This window comes from Vicia villosa, linkage group LG2, assembly GCF_029867415.1.
Source record: "Vicia villosa cultivar HV-30 ecotype Madison, WI linkage group LG2, Vvil1.0, whole genome shotgun sequence".
Taxonomy (NCBI): Eukaryota; Viridiplantae; Streptophyta; class Magnoliopsida; order Fabales; family Fabaceae; genus Vicia; species Vicia villosa.
Window position 1 is genome coordinate 125,259,915 of NC_081181.1, and position 17,665 is coordinate 125,277,579.

General features: G+C 35.0%; 2 protein-coding genes across 3 annotated transcripts; both read right to left on the reverse strand.

The window, feature by feature from the left end:
- Window positions 1-571: 571 nt before the first annotated feature.
- Window positions 572-2,055, reverse strand: LOC131652002 (uncharacterized protein At1g76070-like). The gene has a single exon (XM_058921760.1). It carries the CDS (start codon window positions 1,210-1,212, stop codon window positions 700-702), a length of 513 nt encoding a protein of 170 aa, XP_058777743.1. The 5' UTR covers window positions 1,213-2,055; the 3' UTR covers window positions 572-699.
- Window positions 2,056-2,187: 132 nt separating this feature from the next.
- Window positions 2,188-10,690, reverse strand: LOC131652001 (DNA-directed RNA polymerase II subunit RPB1). Of its 2 annotated transcripts, none has more exons than XM_058921759.1 (15): window positions 10,405-10,690; window positions 10,039-10,302; window positions 9,492-9,791; window positions 9,237-9,395; window positions 8,944-9,105; window positions 8,601-8,821; window positions 8,373-8,514; window positions 7,952-8,287; window positions 7,554-7,840; window positions 7,040-7,298; window positions 3,888-6,949; window positions 3,506-3,577; window positions 3,315-3,368; window positions 3,111-3,214; window positions 2,188-2,447 (listed from the first exon to the last, which is right to left on the reverse strand). In XM_058921759.1, the coding sequence occupies exons 1-14, from the start codon at window positions 10,486-10,488 to the stop codon at window positions 3,112-3,114; spliced, it is 5,505 nt and encodes a 1,834-aa protein (XP_058777742.1). In that variant the 5' UTR covers window positions 10,489-10,690; the 3' UTR covers window positions 2,188-2,447; window position 3,111. The 2 variants fall into 2 exon arrangements, with proteins under 2 accessions (XP_058777742.1, XP_058777741.1); XM_058921758.1 differs by having other exon boundaries at window positions 2,188-2,451.
- Between the last annotated feature and the right edge of the window lie 6,975 nt (window positions 10,691-17,665).

Genomic DNA, 17,665 nt, shown 5'->3' on the forward strand with positions numbered 1-17,665 from the left:
GTTTTAAATCACTGACCATGATATTCCCCATCAACCATAAATGTGTTCTTTATCATATCTCAATCAAATATTGACTTGTGCTAGATTTGAGTCGACATAATCAGATTGGCACATTAGCTATTTCACCATGGTCCCGTTCTTCTAGATAGATTATTAAACGTGGCGAGCTCCACTAAGTCCAGGTCGACCCTAACCCATTTCAGAACCTAGCCCAAAAGACCAAACATATACACAGTCCCTCAAACATGAAACGTGTAAATGCCAAGAGCCTACAAAATCTCATAATCTTGATAAAATATATCACTCTCCTCTGACATTTGTAATTTTCAAATCTTTTTCCAATATGAAGCATCATCTACACTTTAAAAATTGCATAAAATTTGAAATCCTCGCCACATCCCCCACAACATCCATTAACAAGATCCGGATGAGAAATAGCTACAATTTTGTGATCCTTATCATTAACAGGATCCCCCCCCCCATCCCACACAAACATCCTTGTTCTTAAAGTATTTCAAAGAGATTTGATTCAAAATTAAATAATACTAGTTTATACCAATAACATTTCATATAATAAAAAAAAAAAAAAAAAAACTATATGTTTTTGGTGTGACACACAATTATTAAGTCATCTTAGCTATAGATGCACTAAAAATGAAAGTTACATTCATATATTATCATAGAACAAAGTAGTTACATTCACCTTTCTGATAGTGTTGCATCAAAATCATACAAAGATCCTCTCCCACTAGTAAATTTCTTCATAGCATCCAACGACGGAGGAGCACTACCAACCATAGCCGATGTCTTGTCCTCTCCGCCTTCTTTCCTTCCCTCGAAACTTCCCTTAGAAATCCAAACCATAACCTTCGTTTCAGATCCCCGAACCGAATCATTCTTCTTGGTTGAAACAACCTGCTGGACCCCTTTATGCAATTTCTTTTCCTTCTCCTTCATCATCTTCTTCTTCTTCTTCTTGCAGTTAACTTGACCCATGCACGAAACTTTAGGAGAAGTTGGCTCTTTTGGACTAAAACTAATTCCACGTTTCTGCTTTCTTCTAGCTTCCTTAGGAAATAATGAGACAACATGTGTCATAGGTGATCGACAAGGACTAAGAGTTGGATTCTGAAATGTTACTAATGATATTGACACTGGTTGCTTTGTTATAAACTTCAAGATCGTGGTTTTAATTTTAAGTAGTTGCTCCATCTAGAGATTATATGTTGTGTGATGCTGTTTTGAGGTCAATGGTTTTGAAGAGGGATGAATGCTATATAAGGGTCATAAGAATTAAGAAGAGGTAGTTGAAAGGTATGATTCATGATTAGGAATCAACTAATTAGGAACTTAAAGAAAGATTATAGCAGTTGACATTGTTGATTGAGAAGTGGCGTGCTAATGTGAGTGAGAGTAGAGAAATTGTATGATGAAATCAGCTTAAGTTGCCGGCATAATATAAAACAGTTTTAGAACTTGGATTGGTCATTGTTACATAGGTTGATGCGTCATTGTGACAGCTAAATAGGCCATTTGTTAGGATACGGAAATTTAGGCTTCATTAAAAGATGGTTTATTCGAGTATTTTTTGAATGTGATGCCGTTGAATGAGAGAGGGGTATGTTGAGATACGTTAAAGTATCACAATTTTAAGTTCATAAAGTATATTCTTTGTTGCTTTTGTGCTGATTTATTTGTCTTTTTGAAAGCCCTGTACCGCTCAATATATTTGAAAAAATAGACAGTTTGAAGTTCAAAACTAATGTTTTAAGAAATTGATGGAACCTCATCGAATCTGGTTTAATTGCAATTAGATGTTTTTTTCATTTATTTATTCTATTCATTTATCAGTTTTTTTTTAATGATTGAACCAGCTAAATCAATTGAACCATGATCCAAAAATCTTGCTGATTCAATATTCAGTGCACTTTAAAATATTAGTATAAAATGTAAATGAGTTTTAAACTAAACTGAATTTGATTTTTATTTTTTTTAAATGAATACACTTAATTTATTGGTTAAGAAAAATAAAGCAATTTGTGTTGAAATGTGATAACTTTAGAGAAGTCTAAAATTGTTGTTTTCAACTAAAGAGAAAATGCTCAAATCTTGCAGGTTATATGCGCAAGATAAGTTTTTTATATTAAAAAAGGTCATGTAGGTAAAAGAATGAACAGGCAACAAAAATAAAATGCAAAACACTCACATCAGGATGATTTATCATTTGTTTAACTATGACAGGAAAACCGTTCATTTTAAAGTAGTACTGTATACAATGGTCATATATTGGAACAAGAAAAAGTGTTCAACTACAAACGTAAAATTTGAAATTATAGGATGCTATCAACGCAATCAAATCATTTGTGATTAATACAAAGCAAACTAGTAGACATGGAACATCTTATTGTCCATTCCCAGCAGAGCTTCGAATCCCATCAAGCATCAATCTGTCTGCACATTCACACCGACTTAGATATTTGCCAATTAAGAGGCTTATGTGATATAAGTAACTTTCTAAAAGGCCAATGGGAGAGGGGGAATTGCGTAAACATTGATGCTACTATGCTACATGTCACAAAAAACTCGTTGCATGAATATCACAAATTCATTACTCGTATAATGGCAGTCAAGCATATTCTTATGTAGTATCATTGCAGCCATCTCCAGAAGTTGTCAGTTGTCACAAAGCAAAATCCAACACATTTGTTTTTTCAATATTGAAATTGAAATTATTGGACACTATGATTTGATCACCCTTCTTACTTAGAATAACAGACTACATTTGCAAATCCTTAGAATTTGAAATTATTGGACACTATGATCACCCTTCTTACTTAGAATAACAGACTACATTTTCAAATCCTTAGAATTTGAAATTATTGGACACTGTGATCACCCTTCTTACTTAAGAATAGACTACTTTTGCAAATCAGTGTCAATACATTTCTGACCAAAAGACCCTTCCCACATTTAAAATAGGTGAGGTAGATGGCAAATTAAGAGGATTTTCAATCAACTTTCGTGTAGTGAAGAGATTTTTGAACCCCATATATTAAATGCTTCATTCATCCAATAAGATAATAAATTAGCAGAGTAATCTAACAGTTCACCTCATTGAGTGCCTTTATCATCCCTGTCATTCGTCTGTGGAGTGTACTGGCTGGTAGATGATGGCGAGTAACCAGGTTGGCTTGGTGAGTAACCAGTACTGGGACTGCAAGAACACAAATAGAAAAATAACCAAAACAGATCATGTTCAGTTATATGCTTATCACACCATTAGCATTTCAAGAATCATCTATGAATAGGCATACCTAAATTGCGGCGAACTTGGGCTATAGTCTGGGCTTGTACCAGAATGATATGGACTAGAAAAATGCATAAACATGAATAAGTAACAGAAAAATTATTTTTTGGCTAAGTTTTATTAGCAACTGAAAAGGAAAAAATTAATTCTAATACTGATATTAACATCAACACTAGATAAATTATGAAATTCACTTACCTGCTGGGACTGTATGTTGGGCTCGATGGAGAATATGAAGGAGATGTTGGTGAGTATGATGGAGATGTTGGGCTGGAAAATGTAAAAATAAATAAATAAATTACTTGGCGTAAAAAATCACCGCATGAAAAATGCAATTGAGATGAAAATAGGCCAGATTATATTCAGACTCCGCCATCCAACAAGCTAATATTGAACAATAAGAAAAATCCAATGGAAAATAACTTTTACTGCATAATGTATTGATTCCTTTTAAAAATCAAGTAGTAGAATGAAAAGAGAAGGATTTTTAATGTTTTTGGGATTTCCTTAAGCATTTACAGGTTCCATATATCACATTGGTGCTAAAAAATAACATAAAATACCCCAGAGAATTACTCACCTGTAACTTGGAGACGTGGGACTATATGGACTTGAAGGAGACAATCTAGGACTGCTAGGAGAATAAGCCAATGAAGGACTATACTTTGCAGACTGTGGATTGTAACTTGGGGAAGTAGGACTATAAGATGGTGATGTTGGGCTGTAAGAGGGTGATGTGGGGCTGTACCCAGGAGAGGTGGGACTGTAAGCAGGTGATGTAGGACTATATGATGGAGATGTTGGGCTGTAAGAGGGTGACGTGGGGCTGTAGGAAGGCGAAGTTGGACTATAGGAAGGTGATGTTGGACTATATGATGGGGAAGTAGGACTATATGCAGGTGAAGTGGGGCTGTATGCTGGTGAAGTTGGGCTGTATGCAGGTGAAGTGGGACTGTAGCTGGGAGATGTCGGGCTGTAGCTGGGAGAAGTGGGGCTATAGCTGGGCGATGTGGGGCTGTAGCTAGGCGATGTGGGAGAGTAAGATGGACTTGTAGGTGAATAAGCTGGGCTCGTAGGACTATATCCAGGAGAGCTAGGACTGTATGTTGGAGAGGTAGGGCTGTACCCAGGTGATGTGGGGCTGTACCCAGGGGATGTGGGGCTGTACCCTGGTGAAGTAGGGCTGTATCCAGGTGATGATGGACTATAGCCTGGTGATGATGGACTGTAACCAGGAGATGAGGTAGGAGAAAATGCCATACCACCAACATATGGTGAAAACTGTGCATCATTAGTAGGAGACAGCCGGAGATTTGGGCTCAGCAGATAACTTGGAGACATCATGCCTTCATGATATGGAGTAGCAGATATTGGGGAACGACCAGGTGTCATGCCAAAATCAAGACCTTCCATATAACTAGGTAGCTGGAGCTCAATAGCATTCTTTAGCATCTCGTCATTAAGTAACAGGGCACATTCACCAGTGCCTATGGGGGCTAGTTGACCTAACATAATATTTTCAGTTACACCCCTCAAGTAGTCTGTCTCAGCATATACCGCAGCATCAAGGAGAATATCAACAGTTTCTTCAAAAGAGCACCTCATCATTGGGCCAGTTTCATTCCTGTTAATACCATGACGTGTAATGGCCATCAAATGTCCTCGATAAGTCATAGTATCACAAAGAATAGCCAGATGCCTGTAATTGACGTAAGACCCGTCAAATGAAATGACAACACGCAATTCATCCAGCAGAGACCGTCGAACTGCCTCAATACCAAGAACTTCAATAACCTCAATCAAGTGGTTGCTTGTGGTCCTTGTTGCATCAACATCTTCATGGCACATAACAGCTAAAAGGTTGACACCTTCGGTATCGAGCATCCATTCCTCATGAGGCTTAAAACCTTCATTCTCATCAAACTTCTGAATTTTTGTATTTTTTATAAAAACTTTGTTGATATCTGCAATACCTCGTAAGGTCATTTCAGTGAGCATGTTGCTCTCAATTTTTTTCAAGAAAACATCATCTTCAGCAGATTCATCTTGAATGTCTCCCTTGGGCGCTTCATCATTCATAATACGAATTCGAAGTATAAGTTTTTCAGCATTGTCATCATTAAATATGCATGTTAAATCATCTTCGAATTCACGATTGATCTTCTCAGCAATATCAGCCATACTCAACTTCTTATCCACCATCATTTCACGATTCAGTTCTATACGAAGTAACCAAGGTGAGATTTTATCAAGAGCAACTTCTTCGTCAGGCATTTCGTAGTAAGACCTGACAAAATCAACATCCTCTTCTATGATTGTACCCATGGGGTCCGGATCATACCACACCTCTGTGGCTTGAGTCACACTCCGGAGAGTGGTATATTCTAAAGCACACTGCACATTCTTGGCTCTCTCTTTAGTCTTACAAACCTCAGGTTTCAAATACACAGACAGAGAAGGTGTCTTAATTCTCTTGGCAACATTTATAATTTCCCTTAACCTAGGAACACCGAGAGTAACATTCTTAGCACTGACACCAGCATAATGGAAAGTGTTGAGAGTCATCTGAGTAGCAGGTTCACCGATTGATTGTGCTGCCACACAACCAATCATTTCCCCAGAGGCCACAAGTGACTGCAGGAACCTTGATTCTATTTCTCCTACTACCCATTCGAAAGCCTCACGAGAAAGCCTGTACTCCTCCAGGACCCTTTTACTGGCAAAAGTACTACGAAGCAGAATATTGAACAGGAGAGTGGCATTTTTCTGAGCTTCTTGACTTAAAAGGTCATCCCCAGGAACTACTCTAAGTCGCTCCTGGAGCTTATCAATAGCTTCCACTATTTCCATTGGATGCATATCAGAAGGTCTTCGGAAGTCAACCTTAAAGGTCTTCTGAGCATTCCAGATAAGCCTCTTAAGATTGACAGGTAGTGGCAGAGAACTGTCACCAGTAGTGGCAATCTCAGTTGCAAGTTGAAACCTATCGGCATCAAGCTTTTGAACTTCCGCCTCAAACACATTACGAAACTCCCTAATTGTTTTCAAGTCTTCTACAGGCTCCTCAAGCATGTAAGTAGGCTTCCAGTTTTCATCATCAAACTCATACCTAAAAGCCCTATCAAAATCTGTTTTTTTCATTTTCAGTGAATCCAGCTTCTGTGTTTCTATCCAAACAGCATCCATACCATCTTCGCCATAGAGAAATTGTATGACATCTCCCAAAGAATTCCTAACTGTCCCATCATATTTAACCATGATGTCTTCCATAGCCTTCACAAGCCGCCTCTGAATGTACCCAGTTTCTGATGTCTTCACTGCAGTATCAATAAGACCTTCCCTACCTCCCATGGCATGGAAAAAGAACTCTTGAGGGGTCAGTCCTCGGAGATATGAGTTCTCCACAAACCCACGACTTTCAGGCCCATAATCATCTTTTGTGAAGTGGGGCAGTGTTCGGTCTATGAACCCAAATGGAATCCGTTTACCCTCAACATTCTGTTGGCCCACACAAGCAGTCATCTGAGATATGTTGATGAAACTTCCCTTGGAACCAGCTGTGACCATAGCTTTCAGATTATTGCTCTCAGATAAACTTTTTTGGGCACTATTTCCAGCATCATCACGAGCTTTATTCAACGTCTAGATATTATCAAATATCATAGTACATCAGATTCATCCAAAAGAAATTTTCAATAAATATAACAGTGAAAAGAAATCTAATGCAAGTACCTGGTTAACTCTATTTTCAAATGAATCCATCATTGTCCGACCAGGTTCAGCCTCCAACTTCTTTTCCTGAGCTTCCCGGATGAGCTGTTTCACTTTATCCTTAGCCTGTGAAATAGTCTGATTAATAGTCTCCATGGTCGAAGCATCAGCAATTGTATCTCCAATTCCTATGCTAAAAGCATTCTGTAAAAGCCAGTAGTTTACAAGCCACTGAGTATGGCCAAGAAATTTGCGAGCTGCATCAGGGCCAACCTCTTCCCTGTATTCAAGTACACATTCATCAGAGGGAAGAACAGAGAAGAAAGGAGCTGATAATAACATTTATCACAGCCACTCAAATTTACAATTATTGTCATAAAGCACTAAATAATAATAATAATATGAAATTATTTATCTAACTCAAACAAGAGTTCAGAGTTCAAGTAAAAGGAATAAATTCCTCTATCGATTAATTCTGCTGATAATTTCAAGTAGAAATATCCATATATAATTATTAATTGTGAGAGCTGTATACCAAATGACATGAATAAGACTTCCAGTGCCGGTTCCTAGTGTCTTTTTGCAAAGAGTACCAGTAAGAAGTTCCCCCTTTTCAATTCTGACCATCGTATCTCCAGGGGTTATAGGTCCCCTTTCGGCCTCATTGTGCCAACTAGAATATCTAATAAGATTTATCTGCTTAGGAATAATCAGATTGAAAACTTGTTTCCCAGTCCACAGTGGTTCTGGTTTCAATATTGTAGGAGCAGGAACTTTCCCATCAAAATCTTCCCACCACATCAATATATTCATAAAAACATCCTGCAAAAAGTAAGAACTTTCATCAGACTTATAAGCAGACTTCTAAGCAGCTAGTACAAGAATTTGAAGCTGAGCTAAACTGCAATAACAGAAAAATTCACTTAATATAACCTTTGAAATGAATGTATCTCTTTTAGTGATTTTCCTGCATCCTAAAAGTGAATCTTGGACAATTCCCATTACTGGCCTGTTTGCCTGAGGTGACACGATGCATTTAGGCACCATCATCAGCTCCAACACCTCAGCTCTGGTTTCAAATGATTGAGGAACGTGCATATTCATTTCATCACCGTCAAAATCAGCATTGTATGGTGAGGTAACAGACAAGTTAAGCCGAAAAGTAGAATAAGGCATGATTTTGATTCGGTGTCCCATGATAGACATCTTATGAAGACTAGGCTGACGATTGAAGAGAACAAAGTCTCCATCATTCAAATGACGCTCCACCTAAATCCATAACATCAAGAACTGTCAGAAGGCCTTGAGCAAAAAACTTAAAATAAAAATAAAAATCATTGTTTAAAAACAATGCCTTGTATCCAAGCTCCAAATGGTGGTCGCTACTTTTCTTCAAATATCTGAGATCAAGCCTTTGTCCATCATCACGAATGATATACTTAGCACCAGTTTTTCCAGGTGGAGGATGGGGTCCATACTCAACAAGTTCCTTCAATCTGTTATTATCATTTAGAATATTTGGTCAAATTAATGGAAAACACATCAAGAAACAAGCAACTGAGAAGTCATATCAAAATGACACCTTTCAATGTTGTAAGGAGTAACAGTCTCAGGGTATGTAAGATTTAGAGCAATAGTCCATGGCACTCCCAATTGATCAATATTGATGGTTGGATCTGGTGTGATTACTGTTCGAGCAGAAAAATCAACTCTTTTTCCCATCAAGTTGCCTCTAATACGTCCTTCTTTTGCTTTAAGCCTGCTGCATATAGATTTGATAGGCCTTCCCGATCTTTGAGTAGCCTGTGAAAATAAATACATAGAAAAATACTCTGAATTATGAATAATTAAAGATTAATGAAGATTATAACAAGAAAAGCAAATATCAGAGTTAAATTTAATGCCATTGTCCAAAACAAGTATACCCTTGGCAATCCAGGCAACTCATTATCAAAATATGTGGCTATGTGAAACTGCAACAACTGAGCAAACTCGGATATAATATGTGCAGGAGAACCATTCCTCTCCTGTCTCTTCAAATTTTCATTGTGCCTGATAATCATGGCCAGCTGATGCGTTAAATCATCCTACATACAAAAGAGACAAAATATCAGTATTGAAACAAAACATTCATTAAAATTGTAACAGAAAAAGTTATGTGTCGATGCAATCAATATCAAAATGGAAAGTTTGTAAAACAGTGTATTGAAATACTTGCCTCACTTCTGGAGGATGTGTCCATCATTACTGAAGGTCTCACAGGGGGAGGAGGAATTGGAAGAACTTGTAAAATCAACCAGTCAGGGCGGGCATATTTAGGATTCAAGCCTAACAACTGGCAGTCCTCATCACTTATCCTTTTCAGAACACTCAGAACCTTCAACAGACATAACAAGTCACCAACTACATTAATTTCCGAAACAGTGAACATACAAATGTTCATACCAGAAATCCATAATCTAAATCAAATTACCCTTTCTGCGGAAAGAGTCTGTTTCCTTTCTACAGGCTCAGGAAGCTGATCCTGATCGTCACTTTTCTTCCTTTGAGCTTTATACTCTGCATTAATTTTCATCCCCTCAATAGTGATCTTTGGTTGCTGAGCACCACAGCCACCGCGACTCTTTTTAACTGGCTCCTCGGTATCTTGACCAGGAAGGTCAAGATCATCACCTCCTTCACACTTGGTTTTGTTCTTACAAGCATCCAAAATCTTTCTCAGCCTATTTTTCGGATTCTTGATCCTCAAAGCTTGCTTAAACTTATGATCTTGCTGCAAAAACCACAATCAATTTAAAGAACCTAATTTCACTTTGCTAGACACGCAAACACACACACACAATAATAATAATAATAAATAATCGTCTAAGTTCCTTCCTATTATTCAACCTACATATAACAATTCAAAGTCTCAATAAACAGCTAAGTAATAACCACTTCCGTAACTTGGATTCTCATAATCTAACTATCGTAGACATTACTCAATTGGTATTATACAAAGCACACTCCCTCAAAAGTACCTCATCAGCAAGAATTTTGGAGCAGTTAAAGCAAACACAACGCATTATACTGAGAACAGTCTTCAAAAACCCAATATGAAACATCGGCTTTGCAAGCTCCAAGTAACCAAAATGGCCCGGGCATTCAGCCATACTAGCAGTACAAGTTTCACATTTCATTTTCCTATCAATAGTTCCAAGACGAGGATCACTCAATCCTCCAACTTTCGGCTTTCCTCTCTCAGTGGTTTCTCCGTGCTCAATTTGCACCACAGCCATTTGCCTCTGCAAATATACAAACAAATGAACAATGAACCAATCAGAACTAATTCTACTATAGTAATGATATTTGAAAATCTTGGAAAGAAAATGGATAGAGAAAATTACGATCTCATCGGGACTGAGTATCCCAAACTGAACCATGCGGATTTTGGAAACCTCCGCCGGCGAGAAAGGGAAGCGTATATCCATGGCGGTGGCGTTCTAGGGTTTCGGAGGGAAGAATAAGGTGATAACGAAAATTCAAATTAACTTTTATACGGTGAAATAGAAGTGAATTTTGTTCAATTTTTGAGTTTCAGTTTGAGTTTTATGTGAGTGAAAGACGAGATCGGCTTCAAAACCTTCTCTCTGGTTGAGGAATTCTCCTCTCGATTGTAAAGAGAGAATGAGAGCCCTATGCTCTTATTTATAGACCGTATCGTGGGCTGCTTATGCTATCGTACACCTATTGCACATTTAACCGTGATTAGGTTAATTTTCTTTTATATTTTTTTAAGACAACAAGTATGTTATAAGAATTTAATTGATTAGGTTAATTTTCTTTTATATTTTTTTAAGACAACAAGTATGTTATAAGAATTTAATTGTTTTACACCATGTGAATCATGACCGTTAAATGTTTATTAAAATTTTATTTTTATTTTAATTATTATAAAATAATATTTATGAAAGGTTGTGATGTAATGACTATGTAAAGAATTTTAGTCTATATAAATTAATTTCATATTATAAAAGAAAAAATATTTTTAGGGTACTTGATAAAGGAGAATGCACTGTTTATAAACTTTATATGTAGGTGGAAAAAGAACAATTTATAAAGCGATTTTGTAAATAAATGTGTTAGAACAAGAAATGTTCTGATCAATATTCTTAGTTTTGATGATAACATTATATATGAATTTTGTATAAGAGAATGTGGTACTCTAATTATTCACGTTTCCCATTTCAGGAAAAGTCTAAAAGAGTATGCACAAAATCAGCGCTCAGAAGTTCTGACCCAAAAGATCTAGATTGCTTCATCAGAACATGGTCTGGCAGACATCAGAAGATGGTCCTGCAGATTCAGAACATGATCTGGAAAGCATCAGAAGATGGCAGTCAAAAGTAAAGCTCTGAAGATCTGATGGTATCACGCTCAAAACACTTCAAAGTCTGAAGACAGAAGTTGCATCTGCACCAAAGCTGAAGACTCTGATATTCAAACGTTTATTCTACATAATCTGAGTCCAAAAGAAAGTACAAGATGAAAAGGCTATAACGTCAAATCTCTGACTGACAAAAAGAACGTTGGAAGCTACAAAAGGCAATGTCAGTAAAAGTGGTTGAAGCATGACTCGAGGTAGTTGACAAAAGAGTGAAACATTAAATGCAGCAGTGTACTATTCACGCAAAGCGTTAAATGCTCTCAACGGTCACATTTCCTCAACGCCTATATATAGAAGTTCTGATTCAGAAGCAGCAACAACTCTTGCGCAAAAGAACCAAAACACTGTCAAACTGAAATCACACAAAAGCAAAGAAGAACTTCATCTTCAACATCACAACTTTGTAATATCTTAATGAGTGTTAGAACTTAAACTTAAGAGAAAAATCACTTTGTGATTATAGCTTATTAAGAAGCTTTTGAATCTCTTGTAATATTTATTTTACATTGATTGTAAAAGGAAGTTCCTAGAGTGATCAAGTTGTGATCAGAATACTCTAGAAGACTTAGAGGGTATCTAAGTGGAGAATCATTGTAATCAGTTTGATTAGTGGATTAAATCCTCAGTTGAGGTAAATCACCTTGTTAGGATGGACCAGAGTAGTTTAGTTAACAACGAACCAGGATAAAAATAATTGTGTGATTTATTTTTATCTACCATTTTTAGAAGAAACCCTTACTCAACCCCCCTCTGAGTATTTTTCACTCCTTCAAAATGTACATGGAGTAATAAATATAAGAAGATTTTATATTATTTTATTTTATGTTTGTTACACTTTAGATGATAATATATCAAAATAAATAATATTTCGCTGTTTTATGTTAAACAAATTTTTAAGATTTATTGTTTCTAAAATATAAAAAATAAAAAGGGATATGCATAAATATTTTTATACTGTCAACCAATCATAACCATGTACATAGTAATTGTGAATGATTGTAGTGGATTGATTATGTAAAACTAGATAATGTATAATACTTTTTAACTATATATAAAAATATAGTATTTTGTTTTAGGTTTGATACACTTTAGAAGATAATATATCAAATATGTAATTGGTGTTTTATCTTGAATGAATTTTTTAAGATTAATTTTTTTCTAAAATATAAAATTATCTATTTATGTCAGTAATTAATAAAAGATTTAATTGATATAAATTGTTAAATCTTAAATTTTATTTGACTTTTATTTTAATTATGAAATATTGTAATGGATTGATTATGTAAAATTAGATGATGTATAACAATTAATTTTAACGTATAAATAAAGATGTGGTATCGTTTTTTTAAATATATGTGATAATTTATTTTTAAATATTTGTTTTATTGTGATCGGCATGGGCCTAGGTAAAATTAGATGCAGGTGATCATTATTATTCACTATATTTTCTTAAGTTGTGTTTTTTTTTTTAAATTATGAGATTAATTGGAATAAATTGATGTAGAACCCTTTACACTATATTCAATTAAAAGGAATGATTTTAACACATGAAAATAAAGAAAACTTATCTATAATTTTTTAGGTGTGATTTATATTATTTACCAATGAAAATATGACAAATGAGTTTTAACATCATTTAAAGAGAATATTGCATATGTGTAAGAGGAAATTATACACTTATCATATTTTTATTGAAAAATAGTACAAACCACAGTTAAGGAATTGTATCTAACTATTATCTTAATAACAATTTATCTTTTTATTTTTAATTTCATGTTTATGTTTCGAAATTGGATGTAAAGTAGTTTTACATTGTATTCTAATTAATTTCATAGTTTATTTTAATGAAGTTGTTAAATAAAACAAATTTTAAATTTTTTTCAAAGTAAAATGAAGTATTATCGGGAAAAACTAAGTAGAGTAACAATTTATTTATATTTTTCTTAAATTAAAATTTTATTTCTTGGAATAGGTTTTTTCAATAATATAAAATGTACTCTTAATTCCAATTACCTTTTATAAAATATATTTAGTTGATATCAAATTTGTTTGTCAATAAGATTAACAAGGTAATATAAATGTGGGTGAATGGGTGAGGATTTTTTTTATTAAATTTTTTTATTTTGTATTACAGATTTTAGCGAAAAAATTTTATGTGTGAACTTATATGATTATAATTTAGTATAGATGGGAAATTTTTGTATGTGAACTTATAGCATCATAATTTAGTATGGATAAAGGTAAAAAAAATCAACAACAAAAAAGTTCTAAAACCGACAAAAATATGGAAGAAGGAGAAGAACTCGAGCATATGGTCTCTACAAAAATGTCTCTCTAGAAGAAAGTAACGAGGTAAAAAACCAACAAAAATAAGAAAAAGAATGAAAAATTATTACACCTAAAGAAATTCACTTTATTGTGGCCATAATTTGTTAATATGTTTACACAACTATTTATTTATCTTAGAATATGCAATTATACTATATTATGGCAAAGAGTACTGATCCAGTGAAAGTTGAATCCAAGGTTGAAATATTTAGTGGATCATCTACTGGAGCATCTTTGACATGGAAGAAGTATGTAAGTTACAAAGATGAAACCCTTCAAGAAAAGTCATGCTCAATTACATGACTCGAACTCAGATGCAGATGAAGATTGGGTCACTTTCATTGACTCAAATGGTAGGTTTGAATAGCTGGTTTAAAAGATGAAAAATGTCTTTCTGTTGTTATGTGTTGGTTGGTTTTGTAATAATTTCCAAACATTCTCTACGCGTTGTGGGATTATCTGAATACTTTAAGTTTTTTTGCTTCCATATGTTGTTTATGCTCGTATGCATGTTTGTTTCGAATTTTATTGTACATTTATTCTATGGCTGCCAAGTTTGGCTAAACAAAGAAAGTAAAGTGTTAATGTGAGAGTGTGTTTATTCTGTTGTCATGTCACGGGTCTTAACATGTTGATAAATGTTGAGCTTGAACTACTACTTATGAAAAGTAATATTTGTTGTTGCTTGTCATGTATGCAACTATTTAGGGGGAACACGAGTGTTTGTCATTCTTGTTGTTGATGTTTCAGGCGTTTGTCTTGTTTTTGCTACTACTGTTGATGTTTCAGATGTTCTGACATGCAATGATTTGTACCAAAGGAGTTTCGCTTTGAATAATGAGTCTGGTAAAGATGCTCTAGACCTCAAGAAAGTGGCACAAATAATTGAGGTAGCTGATTTAATGAAGAACGTTGTCGGTAATTGAAGATATTATGAAAATTGTTCTGGTGGGTTCTCCCCTTACAATGGGGTTTGGCCAAAATTATGGCTAAAAAGGGAGAGAATAATAATAGTAAACCACTAATAACAAATCATAATAATAATAATAAACCATTATTATATTTCAGATCATCATAAAACCACAAATCATTTTCCTTTTTGAAGCTAATTGAAAACTATTATTAACTCCCACGTTCTTTTATTCCAAACAAAATTTTCTACCAAAAATTGAAAACTATTATTAACTCCCACGATCTTTTATTCCAAACAAAATTTTCTACTAAAAACAGATCATCATATAAATAATAATAATAGTAAATAATAATAATAATAATAAATATTTAATAAATAAATAATTAAAACCTTAAAATTTCAAATAATAAAAAAAATCTCTAATAACTATTTTATATTAAATAAATGACAATGATTAAATAGAATAAAAATAATAAAATGATAAAAAAACCTCAGGTTATATGTAATCCCCCATTAACCTTACCCACCTCACCTTTTATGTAACCCCACTAACCTCATCCACGCTCCTTAAATACACATAGCAACGGTAAATATGTTTTATTTTCTACTTTCTCATCTTATTCTCGATTATTTCATTATTTTTTTTGTTAATTCTTAAAAAAAAAAATTGCAAGTACAAAAGTTTTGTTACAAATGAGAGTTAAATGATAAATGTTATAGTATAACCTCTAACATCTAAGAGTGATTATGTTCTGAATTATTTCTTTGAACTCTACCAATTATATCTATAACAACCATGCAAAACATATGTCTAGAATAATGTATTACATAGTCAAAAGATGGTACTGAAACATATAATACGCCTGAACGGTCATAAGTTATGTATTCGTTACAACACTAGTAAAGTCAAAATACATAAGAATGGATAGTCACAAAACAAAAGATCCACAACGGAAGCATCATGAAACATCTATCACGTCCATCATTATACCGCTTTACTTTTTCCCTTCTCCTGAGAAGAAGCACTTGCAAAATAATAATTGGAATGGGGTGAGATACTAATCTCAATGGGTTTCCCTATCCTAGGGTCCACTCGGCTCTATAAGGTTCTAAACCAAAGTTATAATGAGAATTCTATTCTCATTCGGTTCTAAAGTACCTTTGCTTCAAACTCGCGAAGAAATTCTTACCTAAAACTCAAATTAAGTAGTTAGTATGGACTATAGAGAACCATGAAATCGACATTGAATCAATACTATGATCCAACTCCTCCAATTTCCCGGGCCCGGGTCTCACGCAAACATTCACCCGAATGGAAATGACAAAAGAAGAAGGTGAGGTACACATCCCCGGGAGTTCATCCCTGGAGAATAGCTCCTGAACTACGGAGCCGACCCATTCCCGAGACCAAATCCCGAGAATGCCTACAATATATGTGACACAGGGGCATCTTTGGAATTTCTTCACAAGAAGCAGCCAACATATATGTAACGTGCCAACTCGCAATTACTGTCCTTTTGTCTGTACTCTAACCCCTCGCCCATAAACACCACACTGTTAGTCAAAGGAATTAGGAAGTAGCCACCAAGGGAAAAGGGGGAAAGCTGGCTATAACACCCCAAATCTACCCTGCAAATACACAAGAAAATCAGAGTGCAAAATCGCAAAACAAACATCACATTTGAGGCGTCACAAATATCAACTTAAACAAATCATACACATGCTCACATATATGTAGATACATAACAAGTAATACGAAGGAAACTAACATCCATTAAACCTCAATACTCGAATAGTCATAATATCATAGCAGAAAAACATCGACAATAATATTCAAGTCATGCATGCCAAACATGGGCAACTAAAAATCCAACGTATCTTCGTAGGACATAACAACATAATCCAATGAGAGATAACAACATCCAAATATAATGACAAAACGACATGACATAGTCAAAACAAGCTAGACGTCCCCCGAGTGCTATGTATCAGAGCATAGACACACCTACGCCTACGCGCGCTAAAAGGTACACAACTACTCCATGTCGTTACCTGCACGTTACCAACATAGAGTAACATTCAAATAGAAGGGGTGAGGTATCATTCATCACAAAGAAACATATGATAATATTCAAAGCAAGAGAAAAACTCCCACGTCTCAAAATTTGCCATTGGGCACCGCCGCTATTTGCCATTAAGGTCGTCGTGTTTGCCATAGTTTTCAGGCCGTCGTGTTTGCCATAAGTTCCAGGCATGCAATATGCAATGGATGCGACTCAATGATGCACATCCATAAATACAACATAACAATACGTCACAACATCGTCTAACAGCCATCGAACATTTTCAATCAAATGTCGAACTTCAACAACAACAATATCATCATCATCATCATTCATAATAATGCGTCACTTTACAATCACGTCGCTATGTTGCATTATCATCATATAACAATACTTCACTTCACCAAAACATTCACAACATAAAGCAATTCAAGGAAAGGATTCATGAAGATTTCAAGGATATTCAAAGCATATACAATGGAAAGATATCAATTAGAGCTTCATGGTAGTTTAAACGGCATTTAAAAACAAGTTACGGTTCAAAAGATACATCATGTCAAAGTTTGAACAAGTTTTGTACAGCAAGGTACGCTTAGCGACCTTCAAGCGCGCTTATAGAAATACAATTTCAATAACCCCGCTTCAAGCAGACTAAAACAGTAGCAAAATGCAAACCAGGCTCCGCTTAGCGGACTGGCTCCGCTTAGCGAGCCATCTTTATTTTTCAAAAACAAACAGCATCCGCTTAGCGGACGTGCAATTATGCAGAAAAATCACATCAATGACAGACTTGCGTAATCACTCATCCACCACCCAAAACTCATTCTAAGCAGCAATTAAACACATATAATCACGAAATCCATCATCATCTATCATCAAAATCAATTAAAACACATTTCCAATCAAAGATTCATGCA

What these genes read in the sequence shown, in the direction of transcription:
- LOC131652001 (XM_058921759.1), bottom strand. Translation starts at nt 10,488, where the DNA reads ATGGATATACGCTTCCCTTTCTCGCCGGCGGAGGTTTCCAAAATCCGC. An exon ending in TACTCAGTCCCGATGAGATC is followed by an intron (nt 10,303 to 10,404) that starts GTAATTTTCTCT and finishes GTATATTTGCAG; the next exon opens with AGGCAAATGGCTGTGGTGCA. An exon ending in ATTTGGAGCTTGGATACAAG is followed by an intron (nt 8,288 to 8,372) that starts GCATTGTTTTTA and finishes TTATGGATTTAG; the next exon opens with GTGGAGCGTCATTTGAATGA.
- LOC131652002 (XM_058921760.1), bottom strand. Translation starts at nt 1,212, where the DNA reads ATGGAGCAACTACTTAAAATTAAAACCACGATCTTGAAGTTTATAACA.